The sequence below is a fragment of the Saimiri boliviensis genome, chromosome 8 (genome assembly GCF_048565385.1).
Source record: "Saimiri boliviensis isolate mSaiBol1 chromosome 8, mSaiBol1.pri, whole genome shotgun sequence".
Taxonomy (NCBI): Eukaryota; Metazoa; Chordata; class Mammalia; order Primates; family Cebidae; genus Saimiri; species Saimiri boliviensis.
The window spans coordinates 110,558,069-110,573,467 of NC_133456.1; the positions used below are offsets into that span (position 1 = coordinate 110,558,069).

Genomic DNA, 15,399 nt, shown 5'->3' on the forward strand with positions numbered 1-15,399 from the left:
GCTTCAAAATCTATAACCATAGTCATACACATTCTTAGGGCTAGAGCCTGCCTTATCCATTGGTGTAATAATATTAAGTGAATCACCTGAGAAAAATTGTTTGAAAGTACTTTTAAGAAGTGTTTCAGTTTTAGAGATAGCTTAGCAATCCAGTTAGAAAAAAAGGAGAACCACATTTATTCTAATAGCTGTATCCTAAGAACATTTACAGAAGTACTTTACCATTTTTCAATAATTAAAAATAAAGTTTAAACATGCAAACAAAAAAAATATCACTGAAAGACTCACAAAAATGTACTTTTCATCAAGAAATCCCGGTAATTATTTAATACAAGTAAAAAGCTAGGTACACAAAGATATTCATTATGTTGTTGTTAGTACAAATTAAGGAGTGGAAAAAACCTAAATTTTCAACAAAGAGGGTGGATCACCTGAGGTCAGGAGTTCAAGACCAGCCTGGGCAACATAGTGAAACTCTGTCTTTACTAAAAATACAAAAAATTAGCTGGATATTGTGGTGGGTGCCCGTAATCCCAGCAACTCAGGAGGCTGAGGCAGGAGAATTGTTTGAATCCGGGAGGCGGAGGTTGCAGTGAGCTGAGATTATGTCCCCACACTCCAGCCTGGGCAACAAGAGCAAAACTCCACCTCAAAAAAAAAAAAAAAAAAAAAAAGAAAAACGAAAACAATGTACAATAATATTGTGGTAGTTTAGTGACTAAAATGATGGTTATGAAAGTTAGGCAGAAACATGAAAACATGTTTATATGTTAGCTGGAAACAGCAGATCATAAAATAGCACATATTACCTGATGTGCAAAAACTGTACGTGGAAAGTTCTAGAAAATGACAGGCAATAATTTTTAAGAATAATTAAGGTGGATATTGGCAATTTTTAAATTTGCTCTTTTCTATAATCTTGTTTTTAAAAATAACAAAATCAAACAAACATGAAAGCAGAATGCATCAACAGGAAATAAAAACTTAGCAGATTAATACAACATGAATTTCAAGAAAAAGTAGTCCCAGTAACATACACATGCTTCTATTCATTTGTAGTTGTTATTTGGGTTCTGGTCTAGCTCCTAGGAAGCCATGTTTTGGGGTAGATATTTGGAAGGTATGACACTGTGCAGAACCACTTTTAACAAAAATCCCTCAATTGAATATTTTAATATTTCAAAAATTGCCAAAAAAGCTTTTGCAAGGGAATACCATTTCGAGTCAGTGAAGCCCATGAATTAATTACATCAAGGGAGTCAGCTTAGAGAGGATGCATGAACTTCGCCCTTTTTGGCTTCTTGTGTTCTAATTTTTCTGGGCCTCAGAGAGATGAGGAGGTCAGAGTTCACTTTTTCAGGAGCATTCAGAGAAACACTTTATGTCATACATTCTGCCCATTCAGTTTCACAGTCAGCTGAGTGTTTCTGTGACCAGCCTTACCACATTAGGCCTCGGGGTGGGGATGGGGTTAGGGGAAAGGTGAGAGGAAGAAATCAAGTTTCCTTGACCCTTCAAGGACCCTAATAAGGGTTTCTAGAAAAGTTTGCTTTTCTTGTTTTTATTTTTTCAATTTTTTGAGATGGGGTCTCACTCTGTTACCCAGGTGGGAGTGCAGTGGTGTGATCTCTGCTCACTGTAACTTCTGCCTCCCAGGTTCAAGTGATTCTCCTGCCTAGGCCTCCTGAGTGGCTAGAACTATAGGCACCCACCACCACGTCCCGCTAAGTTCCATATTTTTAGTAGAGATGGGATTTCATCACGTTGGCCAGGCTGATCTTGATCTCCTGACCTCAAAGTGATCCATCCACCTTGGCCTCCCAAAGTGCTGGGATTACAGGTGTGAGCCACCATAGCTGGCCAAAAATTCACTTTTCTATCTGATGTCCTAGAAAGTTGACTGCATTCCCTCTTACACCTTTAATGCTCCCCGCAAGCCCAAAAATTCAGTATGAGGACTCCTTCCAGTGAGTCAGCCGGTGTCATTTAAATAAGACTGTCCTCCCTCACTGCCAAGGCATCCCCACCTCCCTCCTGGAGTGAAACTGGAGGACCTCAGGTTCACAGGCTGCTCCTTACTCCTTTGTCTCCAAACAGTCTTCCCTCCAGCAGAACTGCTTATCTGTGAACCCCACAAGGAGCATTTCAAGCAGCCCCAAGCGCTCCTGCACAGTTGTGGGCGGGGGCAGGGCCTTGGCCCTGAACTCAAACCAGGATGCAAGAGAAAGCAAAGCAGGCCTACCTTAAAACTTTCCAGTCTTTCAGGGGATCCAAGTCAGAGACCAAGGAAACCATTGTCTAGGAGCCGGCCGCCGGCCGGCTGAAGGCGAGTCCGAGAGGAGGAGGCGGGGATGGGGTGCTGGGGAACAGACGGAGGATTCTGGACCCAGGCCTGCCCGGGGCTCCAGGCTCCCTCCTTCCCGGGCTGACACACACTTGTCTTGACTTTTCTCCACCCCGCAAATCAATCCTGCGCTCTCCTCCTTCCCACACCCGGCTCCCAGCTCCACACGCCAGCCCCACACCACCTTTGAAAGCCCCGGTAATCTGCTCCAACTGATCAAATTTGACCTTTTTGTAGCCCACTTTATTCCAAGCACAGCTCTCACTTAAATCTCTCTTTATTAACACCGTCCTCCTTGTCTTTCTTTGGGAACAAACACAGCTCAAGCCTGAAGCCTCTGGACTTTACCAGCAATCATTCACAGATTACTGCAAGCTGCAGCCTTCCCCTCCTTTGGGGTAGTTCTCCTGCCTGGGAGATTTTGCTTTTCATACTCCTGGCAGGAGACTGGTTAGGTTTCTTTCCTCCTTTTCTCCCGTGGCTCAGACTATGGGATTCTGACACTGGGCTCAGAGCTTCCCTCAGAGGCTGTAACTACATTACTGCTAGGATTTGTTTTTAAAAAATAATTTGGAACAGGGCTGCTAACAAGCTAGACTTTACTGTGTGTTTTCTGGCAGAGATTTTTTTTGCTACACTGCTCCCCCACCCTTTGCTGGCTTTCTTGTGTTTTTAAATAACATGAAGGAAGAAATGCAGGATCTTTTTAAACATGAAGAGAAAAGGGTATGGGCTCCCCCGACCCTGCCCACCACCTTGTGTATCTTTTGCCATTTATTTAAAACCAAACATCCTTCCAATAATCATTTGAAATAGTGAGTGACAGATGTTTGAAAATATCTGGGCAGTATTGTTTTCCTGTAGTGTCTGTTCATAGTTTGTCTCCTTACCCCTCTGCCCCGTATGGGTTCTTTGGGACTGTACCGATTTCTTATTTTCATAAGCACTGCCTCTTAAGCGTAGGTTTCTATGCTTGGAGAGTCCTGGTTTGAAGTAAGACCTCTGCAGCTGAAGCTCTTCCTCCTGTTGCTACAGGATCCTGGAAGTAGCCGACCTTGAAATCATCTGGTCTGGGGGTTTCCAGACCATGTCTGCCCGGGCCGTCGGGATTTCTGCTGTAGCTGCCGGCCACACTAGTTTTACTTGACAGTCTTACTTTATATCAAGTTTCTCTTTTTCTGACACTTATTTTTAAAAGGGGTTTTTCAATTCATTACCATAAATGGAAAATCAGGCTTCACTGGTCTTTGGTAGAAGGCAACTGAAGAGAACAACTAAAATAAAACAATTATTATTATGCCCAGACACTGAGACTAGCTAAAGGCTCTGATTTAGGTCTCTTTTTCTCTTTGTTGCAAAGGGAGTTTATGGAATGTTAAGAGTGTTAAGAACATACCTGCACCAGCCAGTGACTTCTCTCAGAAGGAAGAGGAAAGACTGCAAGAAAACACGTTGTGACTCAGTGCTTTGTAAGCCCTTATTACTTGAAAGCATCAGCCCGGAGGAAGGGTCCCCACTTCTTCCCTTCAAGCAGAGCCCTCTCAGAAAGAGAATCTCTGCTCTTTCCTGAGGGGAAGATGTTGCCACAGTGTGTGGAAGCAGGCTGTCTTACTGTCAGAAAGAGTTGCCATTCCAAATGCCTATCCCAGCATTTTAAATCCTCTTCTTACCACCCTGTCCTCCATGGACCCGTGGATCTTAAAATAAGCAGCTAACTCTCTGTTTAGATTTGTTTTCTCTTTAGCAGTCATGGATACTTTCCTTCATGGCTGTGAATGACTCTCCTCAGGGTGCAATTGTCTTCAGACTAAAATGAAAAGAGAATTTCATACCTTGTACAAAAATCATTGCCTCTCTGGGACTTCGAGCTTCTTCCTGGTCTGTCTGTGTTGTCCACTGTGAATCTTGGACCACAGCGTAATCATGTGTAAACATTTACATAACACTTTGAATCCCCGAGTGCTTCACCAAACGTGGGTGATAATAATAGCTTTTATATGGAGTGTACCGCTAAAGAGCTCCGGGTGCTTTGATAGTTAATAAAATGTTTTTCCCTTTAGAAAGTTAGCAAGAGAGTAACAAAAGATGATAATGAAATAGTTTCTGCAACTATAATGACATCATCCTCATCCTCAGCCCATGGCACCATGGAGATCCAGTTCTGGGGAAGGGAGGGAAATGAGTTCTTAATGCTTAGAGTTCAGGGTTAATGGAGGAAGGGGCGGGATTTGGCTTTCGGCCAAAGGACAAAAGGACAAACCCATGTTGTAAATTATGAAATACTGTTTTAAAGCGGTTGTCTTTTCGAAAACTTTTTAAAAGGTAGTTAGTAGAATGTTTTCCCCAAATAAAAGCTTGTACCAAACCCAAGTACAGAAACAGATACAGTCGTGGTTAACGTTTATTCCTAGGTACTAGGAATGGTTCTAATTTCATTAGGTGTGTGGATTCATTCACTCCTCATAACCAACTTGTTTATGAGGTAAGTTATGAGTTGCACTCCAGTTTGTTAATGTAAATGAAGACATTTAGGTGTGGAGAAATTAACGAACTGTCCTGAACTCTCAGGGCACTGAACTTAGAAGGGATGCCTGTGGACCCGGTGAATAACTGAGGCACAGCCCTTCTGCTGACCACTTGGGCGTGGGATTGGGGTTAGGATCAGGATAGGGATGGGTAACAGGAATCACATGAGTCTCACAGGTTCACTCCTAAGACCCTACAGAAAAATCCTAGAGTTTAGGAGGATAACATTTGAAACCCACTTCCCAAAAGTATTTAGAGATGAAGGTGAGAAATTATCTTTTAAAGGATGCATTGAGTCTAAGAAAGGCAGAATATTTTGCCTTTCTTTTTCTTAATTTCAAGGTCCGTGTGTGTGTGTGTGTGTGTGTGTGTGTGTGTGTGTGTGCGTACATATACTGGAGATTAACTCCATGCTGCTACATACTGCAAATTTCCTTTTTTCCTTTCCCCTAAATATTGCATTACTGATTTCAATGGATCACATACCTAATATATCCATTTCCTACTAAGAAATAGGCCATCAAGTTAATTAATTCATCTTCAACAACGAGGGTGTTTCCTCAAAACAAAAACAGACAGAAATGTTGCCTTGTTCAAAACTGGGCCAACTATTTATCTGTAACACAGAAAGGCAACAGTAAATTTTCTATTAATAAAAATAAAAGTTAGGCTCAGCCTTAATAAACTTGGGCCCCAAATTATGATTTTTCTCCATGTCACTCTATAAATTGTAAGATTTCATTCTCTTTGTCTTCTTTTGCACAGTTTTGAGAAATTCACCCCTTTACGTCAAAAATTTTTTTGGTGTTCATAGTGGTTCTTAAAGAGTCACCTCTCCTGAGAGTTTCCTATCTGCTAAAAAAAAACTGAATCCATGTAATGCAACATTCATGATTGTCCTAATAGTACCAGCAGCAAGACTTACCACTTTCCTTTTCATAGAGCTAACGTTTCTGCGATCTCCCTCTGCCTTTCTTTGGTTTCTTTGGTAGAGAAGCCAAAACCACAACCCAATTCCAAACAAAAAGGAAGTCCACTGTTTGTACCTCCTCCATCCAAACAAATCCAACCCTTTGAGCCTGTGGTTTCCACATGTATTGGGGTTACAGTCATGAGGGAAGTGCAGGGAAATGTGGAGAATCAGTTAGGAGACAACACAGGAGCTGAGGAATCTGCATTTCTACCAGACCTTGGCAGAGAGTACCCTGGGAAATGCGGATATAGAAGATCAGTAGAAGATCTATCCTGGTTATGCAGCCTCTCGGGTGGCCTTTCATGTGGTTGTGAGTGATATCATTAGCACCAAAGGTGAAAAACCATGGAAGCTCATCCTACTTTAGCAGAAGAGTAGGATGTGTCTCATGGCATGAGTGAGCCAAACAAGGAAAAAAGCATTCATGGCTGGGCGCGGTGGCTCACGCCTGCAATCCCAGCACTTTGGGAGGCCAAGACGGGTGGATCAGGAGGTCAAGAGATCAAAACCATCCTGACCAACATGGTGAAACCCCGTCTCTACTAAAAAAAAAAAAACAAAAACAAAAACAAAAATTAGCTGGGCGTCGTGGCACATGCCTGCAGTCCCAGCTACTCGGGAGGCTGAGGCAGGAGAATTGCTTGAACCCAGGAGGTGGAGATTGCAGTGAGCCAAGATGGCACCATTGTACTCTGGCCTGGCGCCTGGCAACAGAATGAGACTCTGTCTCAAAAAAATAAAATAAAAATAAAAATAAAGGCATTCATAATCAACTGTAAGTAAAATTGGGTTAGGGAAGAAATACAACATTTTCTTTCTCATTTTTTCACTCTTCTTTGTGTGTCTTCATTTCTTATACACTACAGTTTTCTTCCTAAGGATCTGAATACCCTAAACATTTACTGTTGTTTTTTTGGAAAGACTTGCTTTAAAATTATTCATTCCTGATTCTGTTACTTCCTGGTTAATATTCTTTCCCTTTCTGGTTATCCTAGTATTTTCTTCTCTTCTTATTTGCCGGCTCTTGCCTTCTTCTCAAGCCTTCTTCTCAAGTGGGTAAGATCTCTCTCTCCTCTTAAGAAAGGGAAATGACTGATTGGAAATGCATTCTATGGCTGCAAAAGAAGATTTCCCGATCTTGCTAACATGCCAGAATTTTAAGGTTGGCAGATGGAGCGAGCTAAGAAATCCCAGAATTTATTCTTGACCCTGGAAATAGGACCCGGCTTTCCATGCTTTTCATAGCCAACAACAGCATGGCAACGATGACAGGCAAGGATTGCCAGATAAAACGCAGCACACCCAGCGAACATTGGATTTCAGAGAAATGACAAATAATTATTTTTAGTGTAAGTATGGCCCAGCACATTGCATGGGATATACTTATACCAAAAAATAATCATTGTCTTTTTATCTGAAATTCAGCTTTGTGTGTCCTCTCTTTTTATTTTCTAAATCTGGCAACCCTCTGCTAAATTGACTTTTAAATATAAATGACCAATCTCACTGTAGTGATTATTTTTCATTTATAGAGGTTTGTAATAGTCCCTTTGAATGTTATTGACTAGGCATCAAAATAAATTTATTTGTTCTTAAAGCTTTTTATTGTTTCAAGTGTTATAAGCTAAACATAAAAAGGCCCTGGGTTGCTTTTTGAACAAAGCAGTGATAGGATCAAAATATGCCTATTTTCTCGAAAATTAGGGAATTCTACAGTCTTCTTGTCCTAAGATTGGCTAATTGAACGCATTTTTAAGTGTTAGTAATATTACTGTATTGAGAGGCTCTGAAGCTGATGTTTTGTAAAACATGGGGACATGTCTATATTTATTTTATGCACAGTGACTTGGCAGTTAATGTGGCTGCTGTGTTTTCTTGTTTCGTTTTTTGCTTTCCCAAGCATCAGCTCCCATTGTAAAAAATCTGCACTTGAATAGTTAACCATTAATCTTGTGTTATATAAAATGTGTTTTGTACATATCCTCACTTCAATGATGTCTGTAGAGACAAACTTCCAAAGATGGCTTTTTTTTCCTTTTTAGATAAATGAATGTAACTTTAATGGAATTTCAAGTGCTTTCGTGTTTTGCTCACAAAACCTGATACAATGAAAAGTCTATGAACAAAGATATGTGTTTTGGTCCTTCATCAATGACTTAGGAATTGTTATTATGGGACACTTCATAAGCTAAAAAAAATAAAAAATAAAAAATAAAATAAAAAACAAAACAAAACAACCTAAGGGGTCTCTAAAGAGACAGCTTCAAAACCTGCTACAAAGATGCGAAAGACCCAATATAATATTCGGGGTCCACATATGTGTCATATATTTTTCGCTGGTGCTAAAGCCCTCCTAACAATTGGGAAGGAATGCTTTTTTCATTTGGAATCTTGGTCAGCTGAACAGGAGGTTAAAATGGATTAAAGCCAGGGGAAGGGGAATGTTGGATCTTCGCCAGGCATATTTTAAAGTGAGAAAGGAAGAGAGGAAGGAGACTCACACCTAGCCAGCTGCTTTTCATGCCATTCAAAAGAATCACAGGCCAAATTTGGTACATACAGTAGGGGCGGAGTGGGGGGAGGTGCGGGGGAAGAGCTTTAACTCCTATACTGCCACGGCAGATGAGATTTTCAAAGCTGTGTAATGTTCTTTTAATTTCCAGTCTGCCTTTGTTAGCACACAGGGCTCACACCCACAGGGACAAAGGAATGCCCAAAGGAAAAATGTGTGGCTCAGATAGTCTCCATATCACAGGCCAGCGAATAAAACCTGAAACATTGATCTTACAGTCTTTTTTGGTTTTGTTTTTCTTTGAATGGCAGCATTAGATTGTTCTGGGTTTTGTGAGCTTAAAAACAGGACTCCTCCTCTGTTTTTTAAGAGGAAAATCTGAGTTTCCAAGGAAAGCCAAATACAGTTGCCAAGTTGCCAGTCAAAGAAACAATGTCAACACCTGCTCATAGAGATGGAATTCCTAACCCGGAATATTGCCCTTGAATTACTATGAGAGAAAGGTAAGGCTTCCATTCTTACTCATTCCTCACTTTCTGACAAAGAAACCCCAGCAGACCTAAGTAAAGTTAAAGGGTACAACAAATTCACTTGAAGACAGATCTAAAAACTAGCTAATTTAATTCAAGGTGGTAACCACTACACACAGATATTGATTGATGATTGATTGGTTACCTAAAGCATTTGTTTAGCAATCAAATGATTGCATGTCAAAACATTTTCCTATTTGGCTACTAGGTAAGGCAGTACTTCCCACTGTGATTAGGAACCTATCTCCCTCCCTCCCTCCTTCCTTCCCTCTTTCTCTCCCGTATTCCCTCCTTTCCTCCTTCCTTCCTTCTTCCCTCCTTCTCTCCCTCCATTCTTTCTTCCTCTTTTCCTCCTTGCTTTCATTCCTTTCTTCCTTCAGCCATCCTTCCCTCCCTTCCTCCCTCCCTCCTTCCCTTCGTCCTTCCTTCCTTCTCCCCTTCCTTCCTTCACAGTTTTTGATTCATTACAGACCAATACTTTTGTTAAATACAAATAAAATCGAGCTATTAGAAAAACAATATAAACCCCATTAAGAAAAATACTGGATTATCAGCCATAAAATTACTCTGTCAAATTGCTGTGCTTTTCCAAATTCTTACTCCTAATCATTGTGAACTGTACTAAGCAATCCACAGACCAGTGCTGGTCCGCTTTCCATATGCTGGAGAGCCCTGGTAAACAGCATTCCACAACAATTAGAAAACGATTCATAGAGACTTTTAAAGAATTATTTTAGGGTCTATATTGAACTAGAGGCTTTATAATCTAAGGTGAATGGAAACTATATCCATTTATACTGTTGATGAAAAGAAAAAAATACACTATTCCAGTTAAAAATGAAAAGTTTACCTAAATTATCTCAGTAGTCACTTGATGTCAAACATATCTAAAGTCATAATTTAATGAGAATATTTTAAATCATTTATAATTACATGAATAATTTAAACACTGGGACAAGAGTCCATTGAAAATACATTTTTGTTTATTGGCAAAGTTGGAAATTGGTAGCTGTGCTCCAGTTCCAACTGGTTTCTTGAATTCCTATTTTTTTCTACATTAAAGAGAGGAAAACAAAGCTCATCTGCTAGTTAACCACAATGTAAGGTATCTCAATATATAAAAATCTCAGTCTTCTCCCCTAAAAAGCTATGTAGATGATAAAATATTTCAGTGTTTCTAACATAATGTCTGAATGTACATTATGTTTCTAACATAATGTCTGAATTGTTTAGTGATCTAAAAAAATGTACTGCAACATTTTTGACATTTTGAGACAGAGTTGTAAATGGAAGGACCTAAGAATAAAAATGGATACAAGTTAAAACAAAATGCAATACTGCATTTTACCCATCAAATTGGTAAATACCTTTAATTGATTATATGTAATGACACAATGACGTAAAATGAAATGGGCCCATTCATATACGGCTGGTGAGTGTTTCAACTGCTGTCCAGAAAGCAATTAGGTAGCATAATAAAAAATGAAAAACAATGTCCTATTTGACAAGAATTTTTACTTTTAAAAGTTTTCTTCTTAAAGGTTCATGTAGCAGGATATTCATAGTGGCATTAATTATATTTAGCTATCAGAGGCAACTTAAATGTCTAATCATTTAATGTGGGTTAAATATATATCCATAGGACATCATATCTAGAAAACTGGATATTATGAAACAATCAAAAACATGTTTTGGTGGAATGACTTTGAAAGACTTTCAAAATGAAATAACTGATCAAATGGCACAAAATGTTATATAGAATGTGATATCAATATTTTATATTGCTACCAGGATTGCAAACTCAGCTGCCTGTAGTCATCAGAGAGGTGCCATAGAGGAAAAGTACACGGGGAAGTTGACTATTAAAATGCAATAGTATTTTTTTTTCTCTTGCTTTTCTAGAAACATTCAGCCTTCTTGGTCTGGCTTTCTCTTTTGTAGTCATCTTTCCTCCCCACACCACCCATATTTCTTTCCTCTCATTCTTATTGACAACCACTCACAGGAAAATCTCTAGGGTAAGACAGCATAATAACTGGCAAGACAACTCAGTACCAACAAAGGGTAAGCAGAGGTGGGTACGGTAAGCAGGAGAAAGGAGTTCTCTGATGGTAGGTGCCCTAACTCAGCTCCAAAATTTCCATGTCACCGCAGACTGGCAGACTGGAGACCAGACAAAATGCAATCAGGTGCTTCCAGTTTGTGACTTCCAATACTCATATGTAGTATGCAAATGGAAAAAAAAAAGACTGGAAAGAGGCCAGGCATGGTGGCTCACTCCTATAATCCCAGCACTTTGGGAGATTGAGGCAGGTGGATCACCTTAGGTCAGGAGTTCAAGACCAGCCTGGCCAACATGGCAAAACCCCATCTCTACTAAAAATACAAAAATTAGCTGGGTATGGTGGTTTGCACCTGTGATCCCAGCTACTTGGAAGCTGAGGCAGGAGAACCACTTGAACCCAGGAGGCAGAGGTTGTAGTGCGCCAAGATTGTCCCATTGCACTCTACCTTGGGCAACAGAGTGAGACTCTGTCTCAAAAACAAACAAGCAAACAAACAAACAACAACAACAAAAAAACTACCACTGGAAAGAAATATACAATTATTGGTACAATTTCAATCATTTAATTTTAGTTTCTGTATACCTTTCCTTATTTACTAAGTTCTTTCCACATATTTCTTTCTAAAATAAAAAATAAAAAAACCAGGACTGTTCTCATATTATTCTATTTAGTCACCCTTTTAGGGGGTACAAAGCAGTTTTAGAAAGAGAAAGGTCCTATTTTGAAGTTTGCCTCTGACCTTCTATTTTCAAATATATCCACACAGGTACATTCTTATAGACTGTTGTTATTTATGGAAACATTATTTCTTAGTTGTAAGAAGCTTCTTTGAAAAGGAGGGCTTCAAAAATTTGTCTAATTTTTCTCCCTTATGGCTTATACTAATAATTTTTGGCCTAATTTTCAGCAAATCATAGCTACTGTCCTCAAGTATTTCTAGGTGATGTTAAGCAATTTTTTAATCTAGTGGTAGAGTCTACTGATGACACAATTTTGACAGTTCACTGGCCAAAGTGTCTTTTATTATATAAAATATTAGGACATCCCATAATTATTTGAACAGGCATGGCTTTGGAAGCAGAAAAGAAAGCTATAAGGTTTAAGCTAGCACTACCATGCCATCTCTCGGACACACGCTTCTCTGGATAGTCACCTTACAAACGGGGATTAAAAAAAGCAAAGGGAATGTAGAATGTAGCCAACAGAGCAGTACTCCATCTAGGAAAAAAGAATGTAACAGGCTCAGCTGATTGAGGGTAATGATAAAATAACTGGGAAAAACTACAGAGCCCTGTCTTTATGTAGGGACAAAGAACGCTGTTCACAAAGCTCAAAATGAATTAATTACAGAATCACTGCCGTACATGAACAATAATCTTTATACACCTCCCCGTCTGGGTGTCTTCTGTTTAAAGGCTAAGGCTTTCTGGGAAACAAGCTTGTCTGGCCATTTCTCTCCTTGTTATAAAGCTTGTGTTTTATGAAAATTGGGAAAACAGAGAGAAAAAGCTTGAGTTCATTGTTATCAAACCATTTTTTTTTCCCCTAATTTCCCTGTTTTACTCTAAGCATGTTCTGTTTTTGAAAGTTTAAATGAAGGCTGGGCGTGGTGGCTCACACCTGTAATCCCAGCACTTTGGGAGGCTGAGGCAGGTGGACCACGAGGTCAGGAGTTCGAGACCATCCTGGCCAGCATGGTGAAATCCCATCTCTACTAAAAATACAAAAATTAACTGGACATGCTGGTGCATGCCTATAGTTCCAGCTACTCAGGAGGCTGAGGCAGGAGAATAGCTTGAACCCGGGAGGTGGAGGTTGCAGTGAGCTGAGATCACACCACAGCACTCCAGCCTCGTGACAGAGAGAGACTCCATCTCAAAAAAAAAAAAAAAAAAAGGATTAAATGAAAAGGAAAATTGAAAATTGTTGACAGCATAAAAACCACTGTGTTCTAGTTATTAGGCCAGCATTACCGAACCAGAAAACATTATAATTCATTTTCAAAAAGGCTCGATATAACCTTTAAAATGAGAATCTCTCTCTCTCTCTCTCTCTCTCTCTCTCTCTCTCTGTGTGTGTGTGTGTGTGTGTGTGTGTGTGTGAGAGAGAGAGAGAGAGAGAGAGAGAGAGAGAGAGAGAGAGAGATCAAACCTTAAGGGCTTTCTTCCCACTGAAGCATTAAAAAGTGAGAATTCTGATTTCTGGCTGACAATGTTTCAATGAATATGTCACTTTATAATTACAAATGCAAGGGAGGAACTTTTTATAACTGAATATTTGGCACATATTAAAGTTTTAACACAATTTCAAAACAATTTTTGCCTGAGATTATCCATGAAGTATTTCAGATCATTCACTTTAATACTGAAAATAGTTTTCTGAGATGATGAGTTCACTATGAAAATGGATATGAGCAGCTGCTTCGTAACTTTTCCTTACCTGCACTTGTGTGTGTGTGTTTTAAAAACACAATCCTTATGGGCAAATAAAAATCAAAAGGAGTAGATGATAAATATTTCCTGTAGATGCACGGGGTAGTGAATGGTTAAATTCCCTATGTTTATAATTTTCACTTTGCTTAATTCTAGAACACTTGTTCCTGTAGCACCTCTTCAAGTGAGATGGCAGACCACCGCCTCAGGATGGAAATGTTATTTCTCCACCCCTCTCTTTACTTCCTGATGACCTCCTGCAAATAAGGTGAGGCTGTTTATTTTCTCACTTGATTTCCATTCTTTGAGTTGAATCACAGAATGTAAGAAACTTGTAATAGCAGATTGAGAAAATATAGAATGATTTCAAGGGTTTCTGCTTTCTAACTTCCTTTTAAAAGAATTAACCCTTTCTAGGATTTTTTTTTCAGGTGGATCACAAGGTGTGATGGAAGACTGCTCATCATCCTGATCTGTATTACGATTGGCTTACTGGATGCCTTCCTGATGTGGTAGCCCAGGGTCATTTTTTATTGCCTCCGACAAATACCCAAGACCAGAAATCTATAGGCATAGAGAGTACAAAGGAGATTTCTATTCATGATAACCTTTAACATGGGCATTATCTCATTTAATGCTCACAGAAGCATGATGAGGCATGCATTATTATTGTTCCTGTGTCACTGAGGAAATAGGAAATAAAAACATAGCCACAGTAGCCCTGATGGTAGACAGTGGCGCAACTGTGAGTGATTCTAGCTCCTGTGTGGCTGACTCTGGAACCAGTGCTTTACCAGAGGTTTTCAACCTTGGCCTGGAGCTTTTATTTTATTTATTTTTCCAATCTTGGAGGTTCCACTTGCAGAAAACATTTTTTTTTAATTTGTTTTTTTTTTTTCTAATTGACAAATAAAAATGATGTATATTTATGATGTACAACCTGATGTTTTGATATATGTATGCATTGTGAAATGGCTAAATCAAGCTCATTAGCGTATCTATTACCTCAAATACTTAGCATTCTTTTGTTGTGATAACACTTAAATTCTCACTCTCAGTGATTTTCAAGTGTAAGATACACTGAATACATTAACTATCATCACCATGTTGTGCAATGAATCTCTTGAACTTCTTTCTCCTAACTGAAGTTGTGCATCCTTTGACCAACTTCTCTCTGATTTCTTCCCTCATCCCTCCATCCTGGATTCCCCATATAAGTGAGATCATGCAGTGTTTGTTTTTCTGTGCCTGGCTTATTTAACTTAACATAATGTCTTCCAGGTTCATCCATGTTGTCACAAATGACAGGATTTCCTTATTTTTTTAAAGGTTAAATAATATTCCTGTGTGTATATGTGTGTGTGTGTGTGTGTGTATGTGTGTATATATATGTGTGTGTGTGTGAGAGATATATATATATATATCTCATATCTCATCCATATATGAGATATATATGTTAATGTGAAATATGTATATATATATGTGTGTGCGATATATATATATCTATCTCATATGTCTCATATATATGTGAGAGGTATATATATCTCATGTATGTGATATATATATCTCATATATCTCATATATATGTGAGATAGCTATATATCTGTATATCTATATCTATATATCTCATATATTTCTCAAAAAATGTGAGATAAATATACGTATCTCACATTTTAAAAATCAATTTATCTGTTGTTTGACACCAAGGTTGACTCCATATCTTGGCTATTGTGAATTGAGCTGAAATGAACATGAGAGTGCAGATATCTCTTCAATGTATTGATTTTATTTCCTTTGGATACATACCAGTAGTGGGATTGCTCGATTATATCATAAATGTGTTTGGGCTGGGGCTTGATATAATCAAGTTATGATTATATCATAATTCTGTTTAAAATCTCAATGTCCATGGCACACTCCAGACAATATTAAGATAGAATCTTAATCAAAATTAAGAGGCTGGCACCCAGGCATAAGTAATATTTACAACCTCCAGGTAATGCTGATGTGAAGGGT

General features: G+C 39.0%; 1 protein-coding gene across 7 annotated transcripts in view; it reads right to left on the reverse strand.

The window, feature by feature from the left end:
* CELF2 (CUGBP Elav-like family member 2) overlaps positions 1 to 15,399 on the reverse strand; it is an 854,288-nt gene that overhangs the window by 527,760 nt on the left and 311,129 nt on the right. For 2 of the 7 annotated variants that reach the window (XM_074405050.1, XM_074405048.1), the window contains exon 1: positions 2,243 to 3,814. The exons of 1 other annotated variant lie outside the window; for it this stretch is intronic. In XM_074405050.1, the coding sequence (XP_074261151.1) occupies positions 2,243 to 2,295 (53 nt within the window). In that variant the 5' untranslated portion in view covers positions 2,296 to 3,814. Of the gene's footprint in view, positions 1 to 2,242; positions 3,815 to 4,176; positions 4,445 to 15,399 lie in introns of those variants that run through there. 4 more of the 7 variants (XM_074405047.1, XM_074405054.1, XM_074405046.1 and 1 more) reach the window with 4 other exon arrangements.